General features: G+C 40.4%; 1 protein-coding gene across 1 annotated transcript; it reads right to left on the reverse strand.

Moving 5' to 3' along the window:
• Positions 1–88: 88 nt before the first annotated feature.
• On the reverse strand, positions 89–13,396 carry MTERF2 (mitochondrial transcription termination factor 2). The gene is made up of 3 exons (XM_079143104.1): positions 12,918–13,396; positions 11,240–11,359; positions 89–4,846 (listed from the first exon to the last, which is right to left on the reverse strand). The coding sequence occupies exon 3, from the start codon at positions 4,807–4,809 to the stop codon at positions 3,658–3,660; it is 1,152 nt and encodes a 383-aa protein (XP_078999230.1). The 5' UTR covers positions 4,810–4,846; positions 11,240–11,359; positions 12,918–13,396; the 3' UTR covers positions 89–3,657.
• Between the last annotated feature and the right edge of the window lie 883 nt (positions 13,397–14,279).

Genomic DNA, 14,279 nt, shown 5'->3' on the forward strand with positions numbered 1-14,279 from the left:
ATCTAAATAATGGTATTAGAGAACTTGTTTCCTGCTATTTAGCATAAAGCACTGCTTCATTGTTAGTATTTTTAATTTATCTTACATAGTCCTAGAATTTCTTCTAAGTACAGACTATAGTTTACGGTATGCTTGCATATTTATTTTCAGCTTTGTCTTAATTTCACTTGAGGAAAATGGTTATAATTCTGCTACAAAAAAGCCACTTGGTACATTTTGTTTCATCCAGATTGTTTTAAATTCTAAACTACAACTTTTTTCAATGGGCTTTTGCAATGACAACAGAGAACTGTACAAATGTACAGTTACATAAGTTCTTGTTGAATGGACACCCTTTGATGGTATGTACAGTTGTATCCTGCAGTCTTTCCCAGTTTATTTACATAGACTAGCAATTTGACCTGTTAAACAGGATGTTCACTTCAAGAAACTACAGTTGTTTTATATACCTGGAGGTATCTTACTCAGCTTATTTTTTGAGTGGGTATTTGAGCTTTTGAGTGGGTATTTGGCACAATTAGGATAAACTTGTGTGACCCACTTGAATGACTGATCTAATAATGTTGACATGAATCCTGTACTTAGCAAAATGTCAGATGAAAATAATTGATTGAATAATTTTTGTATTAAAGAATGGGAAACAAACACGTGAATCTGTTAATAAAGCACTATGATCTGCAAAAGATGAAATGTTTCAAAAAGATGAAGAAATAAAGGAAATTTAAAAACAGGATAATCTTAAAACTTAGTTATGTAGCAGTTTTAGAAAGTGCTATAGCCAGTTTTTAATTTTTGTGATAATAGTGTACAAACATGACATCCCATCAAACAGTGAAATATATTTTAAGCACCTGTAATAAAGATTAAAAATGCAGATTTTTTTTACCTCAATTTGCCAAATCTCTGCAAAATAGAGCCCAGAAATGCATTTTAACAACCTCTGCAGCTTATTGTGCCCACTAAAGTCTGAAAGTGGGGAAGGAGTTATAAAGTAAGGAGCACTTCTTTGTTCTAAGTTACTATGGAGCCAACTTAGATCACTCAGTGGGCAGGAATGAGAAGCAGTGTCCTATACCATCCAATTTAATCAGCATGAGGTTTATGACAGAAACATGTTCAATACCCTTTTTACAACACAGAATTTTCAACGTTGTTAGTTGAATTTCCTGTACCACTTTTGAATTCGTGTCAGTCACACCTTTTCTAGCTTAGGTCCAGAAATAAATAGGGCTGTTCAATAGCTAGTCTTCCCTTCTGGTGTTGACATTGAATGTAGGCTGTTTGATTTACCAGGGTAATGTGAAGTTTGCTGGAATAATTCCAGGTGAGCATACTTATTGTGGCAACAAATTTTATTTTTTCTGTAGGAATAAGTTAAATGTAATTATACACAAATTGAAGACAATTTTGTTATTAGAGCTTTTCTCAAAGAAGAAATGAAAATGACTAGTGTTCAATGTAAGAATAGTTCCCCCTACTATGTTGCAGATTTTCAGTTTTTAAAGTTTTATTTCATATGGAGATAGGAGAATGTTAAGAATGGAAAAAAGGCAAAGCAAAACTATTTCAGAGGCCAAAGAACAATGGAATGGAATTTGGCCTAAGGGAAGATAAAGTCAGTATAACTGCGTGACTGACCATGAGTGTGGATCTAATTTTTAAAAACGGTAATCTTCAAGTTAGAATAAGCTATAGTTGTACTTTCTAACTGCCTCTGATTCCTTGTGCCTGGCTGGACAGGAGGACTTAGGATTTTAACTTACATACTGATAAATCTCTTTTTAAATTAATGGCCATAAAGCACACATGGCTATTGAAATTTTGCCCAATTCTTTGTCTCCCCTTTCACTGTATGTTCACTTTACCCTCCTCAGATGTCTCTATTTCCAACTGTCCCCCGTGATTCCTCCCTGATTCTACTGTCCTTTGTAAAGAGGCAACCAGACAGCCCCTCCTGCCTTGCACTCCACCTGTTCCCATCAGTCTGCCTGCATCTGTTTCCATGCTCTGTGGACTGGGACTAGAATCTCTGCTCCACCAGTCGATCCTCCTGCCCTTCCTCAGGGACATTAACCTTGCAGTTTTCCATTCTCTTTTTTGTGTCTCTTGGGTTGTACTCTTCAGCGTATAAACATGTTCTTTAAACAAAGATTAATCTTAAAACCTCATTTAAAATTTTTCCTTCACAGCAAAATTTCTTGAAAAACTTAAGTTCTTGACTCTTCCTGGTTTCCCATTCTCTTCTTAGTCCACTCCAGTTGGACTTCTCACCTTCTTCATTACAGCAGAAAACCCTTGACAGGGTTAACCAATAATTTCCTCTTTGCGTATCTGCCATCTCTACCATAGCTGACCTCCCATTGGCATTCAGTGTTACAGACCGTGTCCTCTTTTCTTCCTCTGATCAACTTTTCCCACGCTCAGCCAGCTGTCCTATTACAAGTCTACATTCCAGACAATCTCATCTAGACCCATGGCTTTAAATACATAGCATGCAGATGGTCCTCAAATGTGTACCTCCAGTTCTGACTTCCAACAACTCCAGACTTAGTCATCTGCACATTTGACATCCCTGCTAGAATGTTTAATAGGCATCTCAAAATTGACATCTAATCACCAAGGCAAATGTACATCCTATAACATTCTAAACTGAGATACTTTCAAGAGCACCAGACAGTGTGCAAGAAAGAGACTGCGTTACTGATTTATGCCAGGACAGACTATGCACGTGTTCCCCGTCACACTTAGAATGAGATCCTTTTTATTCATGAGGTTTGAACAGAAGCCAGATCTGAACAAATCTGGGTTCTGTTACTTGGCAGCTGAGTACAGCAACTCTAAGCTTCAGTTTCCTCATCTGTAAATGAGGAAAATAATGCATGTAAGTGTTTCATGAGAGAGATAATGGTTGATTTGTTTCAAAATGACCACAGAGGTAGGCTCTGTACTATTTTTGGATTAGTAATACTTGATTCCCAAAAGTATTCATCCCAAACACAAGTTGTTTTCCAAAAAAATGTGTCAGAAGCTTGCTAATGCTTCACTAACACTAAGCTACAGTTCAGAGCAGAGTAAGGTTTCAGGGCTGGTAGTGAGGAAGACTGGATCTACATACTTACGATTAAATGTTCCCATATTTTGAATTAAGAGAGTGTCATTTTTTAGACATGATTCACTTACAAATTTCACACTGATGTGCCATTTAGTAGTACAAGAGGTTTTTGGGATAATAGTTTGTCAAATTACCAACTTTGTAAAAAGTGAATTTTTTGTTGTTTGTTTGGGTTTTCTTTTTGATACTAGGGATTGAACCCAGAGGGCTTTTACAACTAAGCCACATCCCCAGCCATTTTTATTTTTTGAGATAGGGTCCCACTAAGTTGCTTAGGGCCTTAGTTGCTGTGGTAGGCCTTGAAGTTGGGGTCCTCCTTCCTCAGCTTCCTGAGTTACTGGGATTACAGGCGTGCGCCACCACAACCAGGTTGTATTTTAAAATATAGCAAATGAGTCACAGATCATCTGTTCAGAGGTAACAAACAGCTCAGAAGCTAGGTCCTTAAAATTGCTGGTGCCTATAAACTGCCTGAATTGCTGAAGTCTTATTATGAGAGTCTGTTTCATCTTTATTGTTAGGAAGAAGTAACATCAGTCGGTAAGTCATTCTTCAACATTTAATGGTGCCACAGGGTTAAATAATGGCCTTTCTTTTTTGGCTTGAATTTTGCCAAAGTTAGTTTCAAACTCTTTTTTTGTTCCATTTAGATTTGCTAGGTGTCCGTCCTTTATTTTGTAGCCTAAGGAATTTAGTTTCCTTATTCTGTACTGAACTATCTGTGGTGTTAATTCAAGAACCATTGGCGTATCTCTTATCTGAGCTATGGAAATTCCTTCTTTCAATAGTCCCTCAATTCTCTCTTCTAAAACTGGAACAGAATAATAGAGAAGAGCAGGACATTTCAGAACTAACTGTTTCAGGTCATGCTCTGTGCATTCAAAAGCATTTTTAGAGAAGGAAATACTGTTTTGGATACCTCTTGGACATAGTTGGAAAAGAAATCCTTTGAGTTTGGACAGAAGTTGAAGTATTTCAAAGTTTGTAAAGCCTTGCTCCTGGAGAAACTCTAGTGTTTCCTTTATAGTTGTAGGAGACTTTAACAAAATAAATGGATTTTGGCTTAATAATTTTAGTAGCCAAACTTTCATGTTGGCCTCAGAGCCACCTATATTTAGGTAATTCTCTTGGAGGAGCCTTATCATTTCCTTATTATTCTCAACAGGATTATGAAAAATACTGGATGCAGTTGTCAGAAATCTACTAATGACTAAATTCTTGAGTCCCAGCTCTTGAAAGAACTGAACATTCAGTTTCAGGTTCTCCTGGTCCTTGACAGTAAAGAAAGATTCTGGAAACTGCTCTATTAACTTAACTAACTCTTCCTCATTTTTGCAGACCAACTGCCAGAGTTTTCTCTGGGTGTCAACAGCAGCTGGACTACAGACAATTGCTTCTGGGCAGCGTTCCAAAATACTGGCTATTACAGCCTCATCTGCACCTAGTTCTTGTAAAATATTTGCAACTTCTTCAACATAGGTCTCATCCTCCAGAAGTACCCATCCTTTTAATTTACGAATTTTCCTAATGTCAACTGAAAATTTACAGAGCTTTTCTACTGTTCTTTCATTTTCTTTGTTTGACTTTTTATCCGTTGTAAAGTATGCTAAAAAAGATTTGCAATTTGGAGTTGACTGCATCTTTCTGAAAAAATACAGCCTGCAGGGCTGGGATCTCACCAGCAACTTCCACAGCATGCCTGTAATCCAGTGCGTACTTCCCACGGAGTACAACCTATAAGAGAGAAGATGAAGGTTTTCAAAGTAAGGAGTGCTGACTTTTAGAACATAGACACTGACAAGTTTGAGTCTAAGTAAGTGTGGATGAAAACAAAATGGATTTAAGTTAGAAAAACTATTTGTGGAATATTTAAATATTCTTTTAAACAAAGTAATTATACTTCACAACTTGAACAGATCTTTCTACATTGTCTATTTGAGATTTGCTACAACCTTGTGAAATAGTTACTTCCACTTTATAGGTCACTGGTGTCCTGAGACCACGAGAGCTGGTGAGACTCCAGCTCTGTAGGCTGTTCCTTTCAGAAGATGCAGCCAACTCCAAAATTCAAACTCTTAGGCCTCAAAAAAACTTTTTTTCACACATATTTGCCTTCCTATAACTGCTGTTTCCTTTTGGGAGACATCTATTCCACATACACACACACTGAAATGTTTTCCATTTTTCAAGTTGATGTTTAGCTGAAGCATACTTAGGAAAGTGGGGGTTATCTCTAATTTTGTATTTTAAATATTTTTGCTGAAAAGATACCATAAAAATTAGTCAGTTTATTTTAAATGAGTTAATAAATGTATGCTTGTTTTATTAAATTTATGTGAATGGAATTTCTTTTAAAAATCCAGAATTAAAATTAGTCTTGATCAGGAAAGTGAGAAGTACCACATGCCTGCCTCAGTGGGGCCATGAGAAATGGACAGCTGTAGAATGGTGGCCACGTCTTCCTAGCCTTGCCAGCTGTCCCCACTGGACACCTTTGGATATCATGAGATGTTATACTGTGTCTGGCACTGCAGCCTTTGCACTGCCGGGGTGCAGCACTCCACCATTACTCCGTAGGGTCCTGCTGGGCTCAAGAATTAAATTGACATAAAATAGAGTAACTGGAGAAAAGCAGAGTTTAATCCAGGTTTTACATTACATGGGATTCATCATAAGATGACCCCAAGAAATAGTTTAGAGTTAGTTTTACTAAACCAGGCAAATAATAGTACACTACGAAAAAACAACCAAATTATGTGAGGGGGATTTAAAGATAAGAATTATTTTAATAAGATCTGCACAGAATTCTTTCAGTCTCCACTTCGCATCCTGAGGCTAAAGATACTAAATCCTCTTGGTGTAGGGAGGGTGCCTTTCACATGAGAATATCATCTGCTTCTAAGAAACAAGAGAGGCCAGAGTGCTCGTGCTCCTGCCGTTTGCCAAGTGTCTTTAATTCAAAACAGCCAGAAGCGTGTATATTCTTTAACCTCTTCACCACTGTTTATTTTGTCTGTAGTCATGAAAACACACCTGGTTTAACTCTTGAGTTCTGAGTGTTCCTAAGTGTCTCAGTCCTGCCACAAGAGCAGGTATAGTACTGGGCTGTTTAGCTAGTGTGCAGCTCCCAGGAGTATTTGTAGGTTTGAAGAGAAAGCTCAAAAACAGCTCTTTCTAATCCCTGCCATATCTGCCAAGGACCCCTGACCTTCAAGCCTATCATAACTAATCCAAATAAATGATTATTCTATAAGGAAAAATAAGAATGTTTCCGTTTTATTGCCATTTGTAATGACAGTTCACTGTTAGTGCCTGTGGAGACTAAAACAATTGTAGGCATAGTTTTTGTTTTACTTTTGGTGGTTCAATTTTTTATTTTTCCTAGAAAATCCCTAGTACCATTAGCCAAGCTGAAAACAATAAAGTGTTTTCAAAGAATTCTAAGAAAATCATCAATTTTAACAGAAGCATAATAAGCACAGGGCTGGGGCCTGCCTTCCCACCCCCTGCCTTCAAGACCCTGTTAGCTTTGGCCTCCCGTGCCAGGTTCTGCAGCCAGACTGCCCATGCCTAGTCCTGGCTCTGACTTAGGGAGCATGGTCATTTAACACCAAACCACAGTAATGGTTTGAGTAGTGCTTCATGGTAAACATTCAACGAGTACTAATAATGACAGTGGTTATCATAATGTGGAAAGAACAGCATTGAAACGTCACAGGGAAACCGGGAGGGTTAAAACGCACATCAAGTCCTTTGCACAGTGACTGGTACCTAGTTAACTACTTAATAAATGGTAGTCATTACTGGAAATTTCTGGAGCCAAAGTCTCACACTAGTATGTCTTTAAATGTTTAGACAGAAGTATATTATTTATAAAGGGTAACTAAAAATGAAATGCTTCAGGTTTCCAAAACAACTGTACAAAATCAATACATATGCTGCAGAAGTTGCCATGTTCTGAAAAGACAGAAAGTTCTCATAATTGTCACTTAACAACTGTTCATATTTTGACATCTATGTCCACTTCTTTTTCTCCCTATTTATTATAATTCTTCAAATATACGAAGCAAGGCTGCCTTGCACATGGGCATTGTGTCCTGAATTCAGCATATAAAGTGAAAATTGCAGATTCAGAATGCCCTGGCAAGTCCAATACAGCCAGGGTTCTTCAAGGGTTTGAACAGATCCTCATGTCTGCTAAGCACTGGATGAAGCACTTGGCCTGGTGTGAGGTTACATTTGACACAGTGACAGATCCTAAACACTGAAGCCACAAAGACCATGGTAAGGTACTCTGATGGACAGGCTCCTGCCAAATGATGGGAAGAGAAAAACTCCCATTTTGTTTACTCCAAGGTGAAGTGGAGTGTGTTCAGGCGAGTTGTCAGAACAACTGACAACTGAGCAAACCCTGGTCTGTAGAAATGAAAAGCACAAATGCTATAGTTTGTGTTCATCATATGGGATTTATTCTCTGCTTTCATTTACCTGCTGTTAAGTATTTAACTGTGGTATTAAAAACACTGTAAACATTTAAAATGAGTACATGATATATGGGATAGATTTATTATTTGTAATTCATTCCTGATATTGCGCTCTTGGGTTATTTGTAGTTTTGCTATATGCTGAGTATCTCTGCACATTTTACATATTTTTCCTTTAGGATGAATTCCTAGAAACAATTTCTGGAGAGGAGGTGTGTGAACATTTGGAAAGCTAAGTTGCTAAATTACCGTCTTTGGCTTATTTTGCTTAGTGTGATGTTTTCAAAGTCATCCATGTTGTAGCAAGTGTTGGAACACGGCACTTACAGTGGTTAAAGGAAGTTTCCTTTCCCTCTTATTACTCCTACTGCTTTTAAGCATCAGATAAACAGTTAAAAATTCATTCATATTTGCTTTTATATATTTGTTTGAATATGAAACATTAGTTCCTATAGTTCATTTGAAATTTCTGAATGTTAGCTGAGAATCTGAGTATCAATAGTTATCTCCGAGCATTTCTGGGAACAATTCTTTCCTTCCCCATGATTTGTCATATAGCAAATGTAGCTTTTGTTTTTAGATAGTCTCCCTCCCCATCCTCCTAGGTGGCAGTCCCCTGAATGGGCCAGGGGCTCAGCAGTTCTGGCCTTTGCCTCATCCTTGGCTCCCTCTGCCAGATCATTCCAAAACAATCTCTGGTTGATTCATTCTTCTGCACCTCCCACTAATAGTCTCAAATCTTAACTCAGACCTCTAGCCTCCTCTCACCTCTGCTCCCCTCTTCACTCTCAACCAATGTCCTTGCCTCTCACCTGTGCAAAGAAAGAAGAGCAACTTACACACCAAACAAATCCGCACGACGTCCCTCCCTACAGCTGTGCTTTCATTTCCACTTCTCTGCTGATCCTAAAGCCCTTATTTCTCACGTGGACGCACTCACTGAAGGTACTGCAGGCTCAGTAAAGCAAATGTCACAATAAAGCGAGGTACACTTTTGTTTCCCCAGCACATAAAGAAGTCATGTTTACACTCTACTAAGTGTGCAATACCATTACTTCTAAAAAATTATGTACCTTAATTTAAAAGTACCTCATTGCTAAAAAGTGTTAATGATTACCTGAGCTTCGGCAAGTTGTAATCTTTTTGCTGGTGAGGATCTTGCCTCCATGATGCTGCTGGCTGCTGACTCTGGATGGTGGTTGCTGAGGTGACTATGTTCTTTTCTTACAATAAGACCACAGTGAAGGCTGTGGTCCCTTTCATAAAAGAACTCTTTGTAGCACACGATGCTGTGTGATGGCATCTTGCCTATAGAACTGTTTTCAGAATTGAGCAGCCGGTCCTCTCAGACCCTGCCACTGCTCTACCAGCTACGTGTGTGTAGTATTCTTACTCCTTCGTTGTCCTTTCAACAGTGTTCGCAGTGTCTCCACCAGAACAGGCTCAATCTCAAGAAACCATATTCCCATCTCGGCCATAATGAGGCAATTCCTTATTTTTAAAGTTTTATCACGACATCGAACAATTCACTCACATGGTTAGGCTCCATTTCCGATTCAACTTCTCTTGTTACTTTTACCACACCTGCACACGCTTCCTCCACTAAGTCCTGAACACTTCAAAGTCATCCACAAGGACTGAAACCAACCTCTTCCAAACTCCTTCTAATTGATGGTTTGACTTCCTCCTGTAAACTGTGAATATTCTTAATGGCATCTAGAATGGTGAATCCTTTCTGGAAGATTTTTCAATTAACTCTACCCATATCCATAGGGGACTCACTATGGCAGTGATAGCTTCATGAAATCTATTTCTTAAATATTAATATTTGAAAGTAAAAATTACTCCCTGATTCATGGGCTTCAGAATGGATGATGTGTTAGTAGGCATAAAAATATAACATTAACCTTGCACATGTTCACCAGAGCTCTTAGGTGAGCAGGTGCACTGTTAGTGAACAGTAATTTTTGAAGGGAATCTTATTCTGAGCAAGTCTCAATATTGAGCTTAAAATATTTAGTAAACCATACTGTATAAAGATGAGCTGTCATCCAGGCTTTGTTGTCCCATTTATACAGCACAGGCAGGGTAGATTTAATCTAATTCTTGAGGACTTTGAGATTTTCAAAATGGTAAATTAGCACTATCTTCAACTTAAAGCCGTAAAGTCCATCAGCCCTGAACAAGAGAGTCAGTCTGCACTCTGCAGCCAGGCACTGACTTCTCTTTATCTATGAAAGTCCTAGAAGGAATAGTCTATAAGGCTGTTCCATCTACACCGAAAATATTTTATTTAGTGTAACCACCTTTGTCAATTACTTAGCTAGATCTTCTGGCTAACTTGCTGCAGTATCTCCGTCAGCAATGGCTGCTTCACCTTGTACTTTTATGTTATAAAGATGACTTCCTTCCTTAAGACTCACGAGCCAACTTCTGCTAGCTATAAAATTTTTTCTGCAGCTTCCTCAACTCCTCTCAGTCTTCACAGATTTGAAGAGGGTTAGGGCTTTGGTCTGGATTAGGCTTTGGTTTAAGAGACTGGCTGGTTTGATCTTTTGTCCAGACCTCTGAAACTGTTTCCATATCAGTAGAAAGGCTGTTTTGCTTATTGTTCACGAGTTCACTGGAGTAGCACTTTTGGTTTCCTTTAAGAACTTGTCCTTTGTATTCAGAACTTGGCTCACTGGCACAAGAGTCCTGGCTTGAGCCTACCTTAGCTTTTGACATGCCTTCCTCACTAAGATCAGTCATTTATAACTTGATTTAAAAAGTCAGAGATACGTGATTTTTCCTTTCACCTGAACACCCAGAGACCATTTCAGGGTTATTAATTGGCCTTCTCAATACTGTAAAAAGGAGGTTTGAGGAGAGAGAGAGATACAGACAGGGAATAGCTAGTTGATGGAACAGTCAGAAAAAGTGTTAAACTCGCCATCTTACCTGGTGTTATAGTTCATGGCACCCCAAAACAATCACAATAGCAGTGTCAAAGGTCACTAATTTCAGATCGCCATAACATATATAGTAATAAAAAAGTTTGAAATGTTGCAAGATTTACCAAAATGTGACACAGAGAGAGTAAACACATGTTGTTGGAAAAATGGAGCAAAGAGTCTTGCTGCTTAAAGAAAGCTTATCACAAACCTTTGATTTGTTAAAAACAAAACAAAACAAAACAAAACAAAACAAAACAAAACAAAACAAAACAGCAACAAAAAGACCAGAAACAAGAACCAACCCCAGGGTGTCTATGATCACAGTGCAATTAAGTGAAGCAGTATAAAATGAAGGATGCATGTATTCCCTCCTCCGGCTGTATCCTCCATGGTTCTCGCTGCACCTCAGAAAGCTACAACCCACTTTTTCTTTCCTCCTGCTAATTCTTGCAGATCCTCTGTTTCCTCTTCTACTTATTTAGCTCTCAATAAGGACAACTTCCATGCGATTAGAACCGACGAGTAGTTTCAGAGCCTCTCTCTCGATCTATGCAGCTTTCAGCACAGTTGATCTTTCTCCTCAAAATATTCTCTCATTTGACTTCTAGGAAGCTCAACTCTCCTGCTTCTCCTTCCCACACTTGAGGCCACCCTTTTTCTGTCTCTGCAGGCTCATATTCAAGGCTTGCTTCTCAACCCTCTCTTACCTTTCAGTCTCTCCCTAGAGGTTCTGTCTTTGTCCAGGGCTTCAGTTAATTATCAGGGCTTCTCTCCAGCTTCTCAAAATCTGATCTTGTCACCTCTGTGCAACAGACTTTTCAGTGGCACTTTAGGACAAAGACAAAACACGGAACTGCTTTACCAGTCTGTAAGGCTCCACCACCACCTGAATCCTCATTTCTCTCCCCCTCACCAACCACGCCTACTTCCTCAGTTCCTGGTGCTCTACCTGTTTGCACTGTGTGGATTTTGAAGACTGTGGGCTACTCTCCATGCTCAAAATGCCTGTCTAATAACTCCTAAGTCAAAGTGTCATTTTCTCAAGGAACAGTTTCCTGACCTTTGGAATAAAGTCTACTGTTCCCATTATAGGCTTTTATGTTCACGACTGCAGTTCTGTTCCACTTTATCATCACAGCTGCAGCTGTTCATGCGCTGTCTGTGTATTCTAGAAGGGCAGAGACTGTTTACCATCACTGACTCTAGGAGGCATTCCCAGCCCTCCTGTGTACTCTCCCATCCCCCAGTACCCTGCTCTTGACCTTAATGTAGCACATTACTCTTGTGAGTTTTTCATTCATTCAATGAGTAAGTTTTTTGTTTAAGCTCAAGCTGTTCATCAGGTTTCATGCTAGGCACTAACTCTTCTGCTAAAACACTTGCTCATGCTTTTCTTGGGATCACATACCATCTGAGAATTTGAGAGCCACAAACTCTTCAGAAACAAAAACCACTCAGACTCACATTTTGCAAGATTCATAAACACCCTGGGGCCCAGCCATGAACAACCTATCCTAAATTTACAAGAAGTTGGTTTGCAGGGGGGGAAAAGTCTGTACTCTTCAATTGAGATGGAATGAACAAGTCAAGTTCATAAGGCAATTTAATGTAGAGGGTAAAATTGTGCGTCTTGGAGCCAACCTGCCTGGGCTTAATTCCTGATCATGTGACTTGAGTAAGTTACCTCACCTGTCTGTGCCTTGGTTTTGGGCAACAGGAAAAAGGGAGCACTGCTTCCTGTGATGGTGAAAAGAGCTACACTTTTCAGAATATTTAAAATAGTCAAATATTTTAGAATATTTAAATATTTGCATATATGCTGTTATTAAATCAACATGACAACTGATTTGAAAAACACGTGCAAGGTAAAGCAGCCTGCCCAAGGTTGCTCAGCTCATAAACGCTTGACCTTGAATTCAACCCAACAGCCTGTCCTGAGTCCTGCTCTCAGCCCTGTGCCCTACATATAGTAATGTCTTAGGGAATGTTTTCAGCCACTTGTGGCCTCTTCTCTGATGTCTCATGCTTCCTAACCATTTCTGAGGAGTGAAATCCTATAATTGAGCCTATTATAAAACTTGTAATACAGTCCCCTCTATATCAACATTGCTTCCATTAAGTTCTACTTTTATGACATATGATCTGCTGACAATTCCAAAAGAAGCCCGATGTTTACATGCAAGGAAACATTAAAGTACAAGGAAGAGGCCTCCGGGCCCCGGGAAGGGCCTCATGGCACACGTGGGGCCTGCCTTTTCCTGAGACGCTTTCCAGCTGCAGTGCCCGGCCTCGGCCCAAGCCAGGCAGGCGGTTTCGCAGTGGGCACCCGGCAACCCCGCTGGTTGTGAGAGTCACCCCGGGGGGTTGTAAGAAGGGGCGACTCACCTGTCGGCGTCCGCTCCAAGCAAGGGACAGGGAGCACGCGGGTCCCTGCTCCGTCCTTCTTCCCTCCCCAGGCAGCCCGAGATCTGCTGTCTTCCTGAGGCTGCGGCCAGGGTCCTCGGTCCAGGGGCCCTGGTCCAGGGGCCCAAGCAGCTCCACACACGCCGGCAAGCAGCGCGGGTCCAGTCACCAGGACCCTTTGCCTGTGGCCAATCAGAGCTCAGGAAACTGGTGCGCCTGCAGCCACGCCCCTGTGCCCCCAACGCAGCCAATCAGAGTGCGGGACACAGGCTACGAACCCCTCCCTCACGCCGCAAAGGCGGGGAGGTGGCGGCGCCAGCGTGGGAACCAGCTGTTCCGGACGGTGCCCGTAGCGGGCAAGGACCGCCAGCGGCGTTTCCGTACCCTCCTTCCCAGCCACTTTAAGAAACTTGAAGTTCCAGTCACTTTGCTTCTTAGAGATCGCCACTGACCCATAAGAAAAAAGAGGTAGAATTTAAAAACTTCTTAGAGCCGTTTAGAAGTCTCAGGATGTTTTTTAAAAGACACCCAAACCCAACTCCCACCCTCTCAGCAGGTAGTGACCCTGAGTCCCGAAAAGCCATTCATCTCTTTTCCTCTCCCTGACGCCTTCATCAAAACACTCTCCTTTCCGATGGACGGCATTCTGATTACTTGTGACGCCAGCCTCACACACTATTTAATTTCTTCTTAAAGCCAGGCTCAATGTCTTCGTCTATTCTCATATCCATGCAATAAAAAACGTTCATGTATGCCTGTTAGGTGCCAGGCATATGAAACAGCAATGAGAAGACAGTGGTGCACGAGGGGGAATAAAATATATTTCGTATCCTCATGGAATGTAAAGACGTTAACGACCAATAACATGATTAATCACCAGTAGAGTTAAGTGCTACCAAGGACAGTGCCCTGACTCGGGCCCAGCTGTTCTGTTTGTATGGAGGTTGAGTCAGGAAGACATGATTTCCCAGGTGGGTGATCCCTGCTGTCAGGTGTTTACAACCCCACATTCTCAGTTCTGACTGCCCTGTCACCTTATGGAACGATCACCTTGGATACTGATTATTTTCCTGTGAACAATGCTTGGCACACAGTAGGTACTCAGGAAATGTTAATCAAATCGTTTTAAGTGTAACCTTAGCATGCACTTTATATTCAACAGGCTTTATTGAAAGGAAGAGACCCTTGGACTTTAATGGAAAGAGTAGCAGCAAGAAACCTGGCTCCTGATCTCAAGATCAACTCTGATCTCCAGGATATTCTAGAAGTAACTAAGCAGTTAATGATATTACTAGGGAGCAGGGGGTTCTTGTTCAGTAACCCTTCTGCCTCTCTCTTATATAA

Source organism: Sciurus vulgaris (assembly GCF_902686455.1).
Source record: "Sciurus vulgaris genome assembly, chromosome: 5".
In the NCBI taxonomy this organism is placed as follows: domain Eukaryota; kingdom Metazoa; phylum Chordata; class Mammalia; order Rodentia; family Sciuridae; genus Sciurus; species Sciurus vulgaris.